We start from the raw sequence: 12207 nt of genomic DNA, 5'->3' as shown, positions 1-12207 counted from the left end.
TACACTTTCCCCCCCAGCAAGCTGGGTACTCATTTTACTGACCTCGGAAGGATGGAAGGCTGAGTCAACCTGGAGCCAGCTACCTGAACCAGCTTGCGCTGGGATCGAACTCAGGCAGAGGGCTCTGACTGCAGTACTGCAGCTTTACCACTCTGTGCCACAGGGCTCTTTATCGTCTGCCCTCTAGAGAAGGTGAAAACAACAGGACATGCCTTTTTCTGCTGCCCCCTCTATAAACAAATTTGAGATAAGGCCATTCTTTCCCTTGTTAACAGTCCTGCGGTAGGGGTGGACCAGATATGCTTACATAAATTATCAACTGATGAAATCTCAGTTATTACCAAGCTGTTAGATTCTGTGCAGAGGCAATCACAGTGAACAATAAATTTCAGTCCTGCCCTTTTGAGCCTTGACTTAGACTTCATCACAAAGTATATAGTCTACTATATAGTTCTTGATTTTTAGATTCCAGGTTCAAATTTTAAATATGGTTTCCTAAGATGTTATTTTTATGTATTTTATAATTTATTCTCTTTCAACTATGCAATTTTATATAGATTTTTTCTGCTAAATTTTATATTTTAGCTGGAGTATAACTTGCATATCTGTACACCTGATAATGTTTTTGTCAGTTAGATCTGGTCACTGACCATAATAATAATAATCAAACTGAAACAGAGATTACCTACAAGGATGTCAAATGATATAGAAGACAAATGGTATATAAGAAAAGGCAAATAGCACTGTACCAATTCATCCTAGAGAAAAAAAAAATGAGAAGAGCAACACACACTAAAAGACGAAGAAATGGCTGGATTTATGCCGCTCCCTCCAAAGAGGCTTACAATCTCCTTTCCCTTCCTCTCCCCACAACAGACCCCTGTGAGATAGGTGGAGCTGAGAGAGCTCCAAGACAACTGTGACTGGCCCAAAGTCATCCAGCAGGCTTCACGTGGAGTGGGGAATCAAACCTGTTCTCCAGATTTGAGTCCACCGCACTTAACCACTTCACCAAGCTGGCTTTCTCAGTGGAATATTAAAGATTCCAATCTGAGAATGTATCTCCAGCTATCAACAGAATGGCAGCCACATGTATAAAGCAAGGGTTAACCTTATCCATTGAGGACAGGACAAGAAAGATAAAAGATTAACCACTGAAAAAGATGGACATACATAAAATATTTCAATAATAAGCAGCCCTGCAAGGGCACAGATTATGTGAAATTTCTGAAAACTGAACATTTGTCGGGGGTGGGGAGGGCTGCATACGCATTAGTACATCTCAGAGCTACAGACCTGATTATGTGACCCTGCTCACCTATAATTTCAAAGTTTTCAACTTTTTTGGCTAGCCTGTGGTTGTCTTGCTGAACCTGATTTAAGACCAACTCAAGAGTTTGCTTTCCATCTGTCATCCTAAAGAGTTCTTCTGCTAGTTTGTCTTTTTCTCTACGGAATGAAAACAGCTCCTGAAATAAGAAAAATATTGGAAAGTATATTCATAAATACAGTAAGGAAGCCGGCATTTCATGTTACCATACTACTCCTTAAACATAATGGTAAAGTTGAAGGAATAAACATCTCCAAAACAAGTTAAGACACAAAAGTCATTATAGTGAAGACTGTCTATAGAAATGAATCTGAAGACATCAAAGCACAGAATTATGGGTCTAGTGAAAGCATGGGGCAGGGGAGGAACTGCTTTTCCAAGTTGCTCTTCAGCACTGAAATCAATGGGATCTGACTGGATCACACCCACTAAGGCAGAGGTTGATTTCAACATAGCTCTCTCTATGTTAAAAGAACCAAAGAATGATCAAGCAATAAAGTATGACAGCTACCATCCCTATTGGAACTCAACATACAAGTTTTTCCACTCAAGATCATTTAATCCAATCCTACTGCCACTGTTTTGGAATAAAAGCTTCAGGAGATAACTCTAATAAATACAAGAATGTTTCATTTGTTAGCTTTTTGGTTATAAATCCACTGCAACAATGTTACACAGCTATTGTGCTATAAATATAATACTAATTTTTCTCCTACTGCTGTTGCTAGCATAAACACATTAGATCCAAGCCAAGATTACATAAAATGTTAAACTAAATTCAGCTTAATAGGCAGTGCTACTTACTGATTTAAGTCTGGCTATAGTTTCTTCGCAGTCCTGAATTTCATCATCCCTTTTCTTAATTGCTTCCTTTAAATCATAAGCAACATTTAAAAATGGTTAAAATTTTCTTTTATAAATAGGTTATTATATAAGGTAGAATTTCTCTTAACTAGTCTAAGAATGTTTGACTAATAGAACACGAGGAAGATGTCGACTAACTTTCTTAAGGAATCAATAGCTATTGCTAAATAACCCTCCCCAGAACGTACATTCATGTAATTTATGGGGAAAAAGCAACTAAGCAAAGGTATTTGGAATATATTACATAGGCTTACATTCCTTTATAGCATTGCAAAAAACGCTTTCGCAAGTGAGCATGGTGATTGCCTTCACTTTTTACTAGAACTGGGCTACACTGGGAACCAATTATTTGACCCACAGACATGGAAATAACAGTACATGTAGTAAAAATCCCAGAAACCAGCATGAATTGAGGAAAAGCTGAATGTCTACCAAAGATTCTGGTGGCAACAGAAATGCCAGAAAAAGATTTACAGGAAATGCCCAGAAAAAATATTTATGGCAGGACCTAGGAGGTCCACTGAACCCTAAATGGAACAGCTTATCATTCTAGTGGGGCTGAAGATGTTCTTGTGAGAATATTCAAGCAAGCATCTTCAAAGGCACTCTGGAGGGGGGCAGGGGAAATGGTTACGCAGTTGTGGTGTTTCTTTCTAACTGTCAAACTAGCCTGCTTTCATCATAAAATTGATAGCTGCATTCCAAATAAAGGGAATGGAAAACTATGCAGAAAAAATATGCCTACGCTAATCATTTCCCATGGTGAATGATTACAATTCCATTTGGAGCAATTTAACAGGCACTGTAGAAAATCACAAAATGTATTTAAAGCAGATAACTTTGAGAGTTTGAATGTATTCTTGATGTTCTACCAAAATAGAGAATTCCCTTACCTTTGCCTCTCCAATTTCTTTATCTGCTGTCTCCAAAACAATTTCTTTCTGTCTTTCCAGCTGCTGTGCCAAATGATCTATTTCACTCAATTCATGGCACAGCTCTTCATTTTTATTACTTAAATTAGCCACCTCGCTGGTCACGTTTTTCCTACTGTCCAAAAGATCTTGTATGCGCATTTCAAGGTCCTTGTTTGCTTGCTGCAAAAATTCAACCTACAAAATACAACCACACGATAACAAGTGGTTGCATAATACTAAAACTGGTGAAGTAGTACTATGCATGAAGACTAGCCATTTGTATTAACTGTAACATGTTTTTATCTACCTTTCTACTTTTAAAAAATCTACACGGCAGCTTACAAACTTCAGATAAAATTCACAACATTAAGAGAAAACAAACAGCAAAATCAGTGGTAGAAATTCAGCAGCAATACAATAAAAACGTAAAGGTAGTCTGTCATTACTGACCCATGGGGTGACATCACATCATGACATTTTATTGGAAGATTTTTCATGGGGTGGTTTGCCATTCCTTTCCCCAGTCATCTACACTTTATCCCCAGCAAGCTGGGTACTCATTTTACCAACCTCAGAAGGATGGAAGGCTGAGTCAACCTGGAGCCGACTACCTGAACTCCTTTGCCAGGAGATCCCTCTTGTGTCATCATTACTTTCTTAGGTACCAAGTTAAGGACACCCATTTACTTGAACTTTTAATTGTAATTAATAACCCCCCCCAAAAAAAAATTACTATTAAAAGTTCAAGTAAATGGGGTGTCCTTAGCTTGGTACCTAAGAAAGTAATGATGACACAAGAGGGATCTCCTGGCAAAGGAATTCCAAACCTAGGACACTACCACAGAAAAAAGGTCTTCTCTAACAGCCAAGATCATCATATCTTGACTGCAGGCCTTCAGATACCTTATCCCCTGAAATACAGGGAATTAATGATTAAAACAAGCACTCTGAATTATTCCTGGAAACAGACAGGAAACTAACAAAGATGTCACAATGGAAAAGACTTAATCCCTAAAGCAAATTCTCAACACCAACCTGACTACTCATGGTTGGGCCAGTTGAAGTTTCAGAAGACTTTTCAAGAGCAGCCCCATAGATAAAGCCCAACTAATCAAGCTTGCATCACAAGGGGGTGAACTGCCCACCAACTGAACCTGGTGAAAGGCTCCACATTACAGAAACCCCATGAGAGTGTATATGTAAACTAGAATATCTTCTACTGTGAAAATGATCTTTAGCAGGAAATGCATGTAACTCCTTCATAACCATGTGAATAACCCACAGTAGCTCCACCTTATCTGGACTGAAAGGAATTATTAGCCCTCATCCAGCCCATCACTAACTCCAAGAACCTAACATCTACATCCACATCTGGATGCACTGAAAAACAGAAAGAACTGAGTATCATCCGCACATTGATGACACTTTAGCAGAAATCTCTAGGTGACCTCTTCCAGTTAGAGATGTTAAATAGCTATACAAAATTCCATAGTATAAATACAATAAAGGTAAAAGATAAAGGTATTCCCCTGTGCAAGCACCATTCGTTCCCGATTCTACGGTGACGTCACATCATGACATTTTCACAGCAGACTTTTTTATGGGTTGGTTTGCCATTGCCTTCCCCAGTCATCTACACTCCCCCCCCCCAGCAAGCTGGTACTCATTTTACCAACCTCGGAAGGATGGAAAGCTGAGTGAACTTTGAGCCGGCTACCTGAACCCAGCTTCTGCCGGGATCGAACTCAGATTGTGAGCAGAGAGCTCGGACTGCAGTGCTGCAGCTTTACCTCTCTGCGCCACGAGGCTGTTATATAAATACAACACTACAGAGCAAAAGACTCCCAGCATGGCTCTCTATAATATGTCTACCAGGAAGGACAGGAATCACTGAGGTGTAGTGCCTTTACATCCATGTTGTGAATAGGCAGGATTATTTTGCAACAAATCCTCGCAATTATTAGATGTAGTATTCTCTGTTTTTAAGCTATGAAATCCAAGGCAGGCAGCTAATGTCATACATAATGATGACTTGAAGTTTTTGGTAAAAGTAACACAAAATGTTTCACCAGTTCTCCTATTGCTTTGTTAATGTGCTGAGACAAAGTAGCTATAGAAAGGGTGGATTAGAATAGGATTCTGCAAAGGATTAGTTCAATAAGTCTTTTGCATGTTATGAGGAGTCTGTTAGTGAGAGAAATTCAGGCGCTCAGAGAAATCCTGTGAATACTATCATCACTGAAGCAGCTCCAGTGCTGAGAAACTCAGTTCAAAGCAGCTTGTCACACAGCTAGCAGAGCTGTAGACCAATCTAAGAATCTTAAATACATTACCTGTAAATTTAAATGAGAAATAATTTTTTCGTTACTTCTGTTTCTGGCCTCTAGAGATATAACATCGTGAGAACGACCACCATCCAGAACTAATACTAAACGCTCAATTTCTGCATCTCGTAACTCAACCTATGAAGACAAAATAGTATCTTGAAATGTTTAGCATCAATACTGGAAGCACCTTTTCAAGACTTCTTTATTAAACACAATTGGTACAGGAACATGCATTATGGAATGCTAAAGTTCCAAACACAAAAATCATGAGTTTGTATAAACTGTCAACTTATTTGCACCAGTAGCTCTAAAATGATCAACTGCAAATGAGTTACAAAAAAGAGCATGGTAGCACAGAGGCAATGCACTACCCCAAGGTTATCCAGTATCTTATGGACTTTTCAAGAGTCAAAAGCTATACAAACGGGCAATAATATAAAAATATTATCTTATTCTCAGTAGTACAGCCCATAAAGCACAATGGCTTGTTAGATTTTCTCAGGCTGGTCATCCAAAACTAACACTTAGTAATCTAAACAACAAAGTTTGAGTTCACTGGCACCTTTTAGATTAGCAAAGTTTGATTAAAGGTATAAGTTTTTGTGTGCGTTTCTACAATATACAAACACAATACAGAAGCCTCACATAACAAAAGGATAATACAATTTGATTTTAAAAAAACAACTGTTATATTTGTCAACTGTTAAAATTAGATAAGGTTCCACAGAAACCATTCTATCATAATTGACCAATTATCAGATTATATGATTTTAAAAAACAGACCATATCTTACCTGTTTGCCATAATTCTTCATTTCACGTTCGGTTATCTCTAATTTTTCCTGATAGTCCGCCACTTCCAGCTGCAGCTCATGAATTCTGAAATATATTTTATCTGTACAGAACTTCATTCAGGAATCTTAATAAAGTATCCACCTCAGACAGATAATTTAATCATTGTGATATCTGGCCACTCAAGAGAAATGGACTATAAGCCAGGAAGTTACTTTCACACATTGAAAGGAATCAGTGTGAGAAATAATTTTTTAAAAATACAACGCTTTAAAACATTAATAAACCCACAAAATATGTGTAACGTTCATTAGCAGCTCCTGGCATCCACTACTGTGAGGCCTGGATCAGCTCCCGGCTAAACCTGGTAGAATGAAGGTAAGTGCATTGTGTGTACATGCACGATAACCATTTTCAATTTGGGGAGAATTTCACACACATACCCTGAAGTGCCACCAAATTTGCAGAAGAATCTGTTTAGTGCCCCAATCGGAATATTTAGATGTCTACAGATGGGGACCAACTTTGCTATTAAATATATAGATACTAGTCTTCTGTATATTCAATATAAACAGTGTCCCTAATCTTTTAAACCACACCGCTGCCTCTGATTTTTTAAAATGACCTTAACACAGGGACACTTCCATAGCAATCAGTAACATGGAGGAATTCTTCCATTCACTTGTTATCAACAAAAGGAACCTCCCTCCCACACAGACACACAGTAGGCTTGAACTGATTCCTGTGTGTCTTCAGGGTTTCTTTTATTTAGTTCTATCACATTCATGGATGACAAGAGAAAAATATTAGAACAGCACTAGAAATACTTAGAAATTTAAATAGCATGTCCATCACCTATTATCAGCCACTTGAAGAAGATCTGCAATATACGGGTCATCAGGTTGAGGAACTGGATAGGCATCAACTCCTGAGGGAGGAACTGGTTGATCTATTTGCATGCGCTGCCGCCTGAATGGAATATTTCTTTTCCTGCCACCTAAAGATAAATGGGTATCTCTTTAAAAATGAATCCAAACAAACTTCGCTCATCAATGGGGGGGGGGGGGGAACCCTGCAGAATTTTATTTGTTTAGTTTGATAATCCTGTATTTTAGCTGGTCCATAGATGCAGCAGCCTAAGCTTTATGTGTGATGCTGTATCATTACTGAACTACATGGGCAAGGTTCATCCTGAGAGCATATGGAATTATGTTTTATCCTTCATACAGAAGTTACTGAAGGCTCCTGTCCTTCAATAGCTGCCTAGAACTCCCACCACCTGCATGGGCTTCTCTGCTGATTTCTAGGGTACTGAAAAAGGACATATTTCTCCACCAGTGTCAGTAAGTGACCAGCAAGCTGCCGCAGATCAAGTATTAGGCCTAAAATTTTGTTCCCAATACTGCATGCTGAATTCTCTCAGAAATCTCTAATTGTAGGACTACACCCTTAGAGATGGAAAATGTAGCAAGTCAGAATAGAAGCTACAAAGAACCACTTATCATCTGAAGCTGTACCTGGTGTCTGGACCACTGCTTGCAGATTCTTCTCTTGGAGCTGCAAGATTTTTTCAGTCTTAGCTTTGTTTTCTTTCTCTAGTGATCTAATTTTATGTATGTACTGGTTATTCAGAAATTTCATGTCTGCAGTCTCATGCTCAACTTTCCTCAGTGCAGCTTTCAAATCTTAAAGGTGATTGAAAAAAGTTGCAATACTTTTATGAATTTCCAAATATATTTAAAGTGAAAAAATGCACCAGAAATATTATTATGAATACACTGAATACTTGAGAGAGAGCTGCAAACTATCAAAACTTAGCTAAATCATAAAAAAAAACCTGTATTACCTTTGATCTGATGCTCTGATTGTTCTTTCAGTTTCAGAATCTCTAAGTGTAATTCATTATTTTCACGGGTGAGCCTGGCATTTTCTTCTTTATAAGGTTCCAGGATAACATCAAAGTTGCTACATTCTTTTCCAATTTTTCCAGCAGATAACTTGGTACTCCGGAGACTCTCAGTTGTGTGAACCAAATCACTGAAATCCAAGGTCAGCAAAGAAAACAAATTCAAAGAGAAATCCTTCAGTGGCAAAGATGCTCCTATAGATGCCCTGCTTCAAGGATCACTAGCCCCAGAACTGATAAAAAATGCTGGCTTTATTAACCAGTCAACCGAAAAGAGCAGCTGCCAGAATTCTCTCTTGCCAAACCCTGTGTGTGTTACAGAAAACTAAATGGAGATTGGGGGGGGGGGGGGGGGGGAACTCTCATATCATGCTCAGCTTTGGGTCCACAGGATCTCTCAAATTGTTCATCGGACTGGGTAGTCATGGCCTGCAAGGATCAATCCTATACCATGAAATAGTTAAATAAAGGTAACTTACTAAACACTTGCTTCATTTTCAGTCCCAGGTACATAGTAACTAGCAAGGGGTTTTTTTAGTGAGGACTGCAAGATGCCCTGACATAATTTCTTATGTGAGGAGCTGTCCTAGCATTGAGAAGAGATTGTGAGAATCCTGGCTCAGTTTAAGCCATTTCAATGGATGCTACAAATTATGCCATACATAAAACATAAGAAAAGGCCTGCTGCATCAGAATAGTAGTCCATCTAGTCCAGAAACCTGTCTTACGCAGTGGCCAACCAGTTCTTCTGGAGGGCCAACAACAGGCACAGGGGCTGAAACTTTCCCTGGATGTTGCCTGCTGGCTCTGGGATTCAGAGGTTTAGCGAGTCTGAACATGAAGGTTCCCCTCAGTCACCATGGCTATTAGCAAATGGTAGACCTCTCCTCAATGAATTTATCTAATCCCCTATTAAAGCAGTCCATTCCTATGGCCATCGCTATATCCTCTGGCAGTGCATTCTACATTTTAATCACTCCCTGTGTAAAGAAGTACAGTATTTCCTTTTGTCCTTCCTGAATCTACTGTCCATCAGCTTCATTTGAGTTCTAGTATTCTGGGAGAGAAAAAATTTTCTCCTAGTCAGCTCTTTCCATTCAATGCATAATTTTATAGATCCTCTATCATATTCCCCCTCAGTCGTCTCTTTTCTAAACTGAAATCAGATTGCTTTTTGGCACAGGTGCATGCCTGTTAGAACTGTTCAAGGCCTTACATGGAGCCCATAATTTCCAAGCATTTGCTGATTAGAGCAGGGGTTTTTCCACATCTTTTAAAAGCATCTTACAATGAATGCTAGTGAAATGTGAATGACTTTCTTCAAATTGCATTTCAGGACAAACACAGAAGCTGTCAAAGCAAAACCAGCTTCCATCAGTATTCATTACACCACATACCAATCCAGCTGTGGGTATGAGTGGAGATTTTTTTTGGGGGGTGGGGTGGGAAATTCTCTTTAGATACCTAAACAACTTTTCTACCAAAGGTAAACTCTCAACTCCAAGAGGTTGCCGATAGCCCAGCTGATCCAACCGCTTCCGGAGGTTAATGAATTTTCGTTCTACAGCCATTGCTGAGCTTGTCTCAAATGAAGTTTATCATAAATAGGGATCTGCAAATAGTAAAAATAGAGATTTGTACTTTGCACCATATTACACGAAAATTTTCAGACTGCCCCTTACTTTTTTAACAAGCCTTGTCTGGGGAATACAGGACAGCAAGTTACTCTTACAATTCTGATGTTACTTTTTCAATCAGAGAAAGCGCATGAAGCATGAAGTTAGAAACTCGCTTCTTCTCATACCAGGCTGAGGACAATCTGACGTGATCAAGTTCCAGAATAAACTAGACATCTCGAAAGAGGCATTTAGGCCAGAACAGTAATAGATGTCAGTTCCACACAGACTCAGAACATCTACACACAAGAAGGGGGAGGTTAAACACTATATGTATTAAATAGTTGCAGGCAGACAACAGATATGGCTAACCAGATACACAAAGGGAATTTAAGCAAAATAAGGCAGGAATCCAGTGGTACCTTAAAAATAACAAAAATTATTATTCTAAAACTTTTAGAAGTCAAAGCTCACTTTATCAGATACTTCAGGTGAGAAAAAAAATGTCTTTTGAGGTGCTGCTTCAAGTTGCCAGCCTCCAGGTGGGGCCTAAAGACCCCCAGAACAACAAATGCTTTCCAGACCACAGAGAACAATTCCCCTGGAGGAAAGGGCAGCTTTGGAAGGTGGACTCCATAGAGTGACATTCCTGCCAAGGAAGTCTTTCTCCTCCCCCAAACTCACCTGACCAGGCTCCACCCGCCCCCCTTCAAGGTTCCAGGAATTTCTCCAGCTGGCTTTGGCAACCCTTCAGGACTCCTGTTGCATTTTACTGCTATAGACTAGTAAGCCTATCCATCTGGAAGCGTTTGGATAAGTGTCTGGACCAAGCCGAAGGTTATCCTACTGCTCAGAAAGTGTTGATACAAAGGAAGCTCAGGAGCGCAGGGAAGAATACTGCAAATTTATATCCCACCTTTCTCTCTGAATCAGAGACTCAGAGTGGCTTACAATCTCCTATATCTTCTCCCCCCACAACAGACACCCTGTGAGCAATGTTGCTTCTAAGCTGCAGAGTCTTGTGAGCAAAAATTCTACTTTGTGAGCTACGGGCATTAAAGCTGTGAGTTACTGGCATTAAAATTGTGAGCTACTGAATAAATTATAGTGCTCTGGGGTCATCCTTCCTGAGCTAAGGCAAAAATCTGTGAGCTAGCTCACCCTAACTCAGCTTAGAGGGAACACTGCCTGTGAGGTGGGTGGGGCTGAGAGGGCTCTCACAGCAGCTGCCCTTTCAAGGACAACCTCTGCCAGAGCTATGGCTGACCCAAGGCCATTCCAGCAGCTGCGAGTGGAGGAGTGGGGAATCGAACTCCGGTTCTCCCAGATAAAAGTCCACACATTTGCATCAAACTGGCTGAACAATCCCTAGCGAAGGGGGCGCTGCAAAGCGAGAGGTGGGAGTTGAAGAGCGAAAGGTTCAATGGGCGGCCCCGGGAGGCAGCTGGGTGTCACGGGAGGGGAGGGAGCAGCAGAAGTGGCGCGTTGAGGCAGGTCGGCGGCGGGCCTGGCGACGAGGCAGGTGAAGAGCGAACCCAACTAATTCAGGCGGCTCTCCTGACGCCTAAGAACCCAGGAAAGCCTGAAGGCGGCTCCTCGGAATGACGTCATGGCGCTAGCATAATGACTATCGCCATGGAAACCAGGCCTCACTCGGCCGTCTTGGGGCACCTCCCCTGCCTGCCCTATTCCTTTAACCAGCAAGGGGGTCGGACACTCACCAGGGGCCGGAGCGGGCCTGCTTGGTCTGGGTCTTCCTATCTCACCACGCGTCGCCCTCCCCTGCCTCAAGAAAGCTGAACTAGCTACCGGATGGGGCGAGGAAGCGGTTTGAAAATGGCGCGCGCCGAGCGTCGGTTTGCTTCCGCCCGTCGAGGAGTCGCCCCGGCAACCGCGAGTGTTCGGAGCCAGCGAACCGCTGAGCTGATCAGAGTTCGCGCAGCCCACAGCGACTCCTGGCGGCAGCTCGCGAGAAACGTTTCTGCTCTGTCCTTCCACTGGCGCTGGAAATGAGTCAGCCAATCGGATGTGAGCGGAGCCGCGCGGGCGTTTTGGTTGATCTTGCTGGCGGTTGGTGCAGAATGTGGGAATGGAAGGATGCAGTCTTTTGTTGCTCATGGCACGGTGGAGCCAGCGAGGTGTAGGGCTAAGTCAAGGGTTGCACTGCAGACCTGGGCGGGGTCGGCCCCTATTCTGAAACACAGCTTTGGCTCACAGCTCTGCAGTGAAGAAGGTAAATAGCTAGGGTTGCCAGCCCCAGTTTGGGACATAACATTCCTGGAGATTTGGGGGTGGAGTCTGGGGGAGGGCAGGGTTTGCAGAGGGGAAAGTCTTCAGCAGGCTAAAATGCCATAGAGTCCACCCTCCAAAGCAGAAGTTTTCTCCTGATGAACTGATCTTTGTTCCTGACAGATCACTTGTACTCCCAGGATATCTCCAGTCACCCCCTGGAGATTGGC

The 12207-nt window shown here is 41.5% G+C and overlaps 1 protein-coding gene across 1 annotated transcript in view; it reads right to left on the bottom strand.

Annotated features, from left to right (window-relative positions):
* Positions 1–11681, bottom strand: part of CEP135 (centrosomal protein 135) — a 37972-nt gene extending 26291 nt beyond the window's left edge. The window contains exons 1-10 of the mRNA XM_060246389.1: positions 11470–11681; positions 9597–9744; positions 8073–8263; positions 7744–7911; positions 7082–7223; positions 6229–6313; positions 5442–5570; positions 3088–3303; positions 2135–2200; positions 1319–1469 (exon numbers count right to left, since the gene is read on the bottom strand). Coding sequence (XP_060102372.1) covers positions 1319–1469; positions 2135–2200; positions 3088–3303; positions 5442–5570; positions 6229–6313; positions 7082–7223; positions 7744–7911; positions 8073–8263; positions 9597–9703 — 1255 coding nt within the window. The 5' untranslated portion in view covers positions 9704–9744; positions 11470–11681. The remainder of the gene's footprint in view (positions 1–1318; positions 1470–2134; positions 2201–3087; positions 3304–5441; positions 5571–6228; positions 6314–7081; positions 7224–7743; positions 7912–8072; positions 8264–9596; positions 9745–11469) is intronic.
* Between the last annotated feature and the right edge of the window lie 526 nt (positions 11682–12207).

The sequence above is a fragment of the Heteronotia binoei genome, chromosome 9 (assembly GCF_032191835.1).
Source record: "Heteronotia binoei isolate CCM8104 ecotype False Entrance Well chromosome 9, APGP_CSIRO_Hbin_v1, whole genome shotgun sequence".
Classification (NCBI taxonomy): Eukaryota; Metazoa; Chordata; class Lepidosauria; order Squamata; family Gekkonidae; genus Heteronotia; species Heteronotia binoei.
The sequence above is the reverse complement of the archived record's forward strand: the minus strand, read 5'-3'. Positions and strand labels throughout refer to the sequence as shown.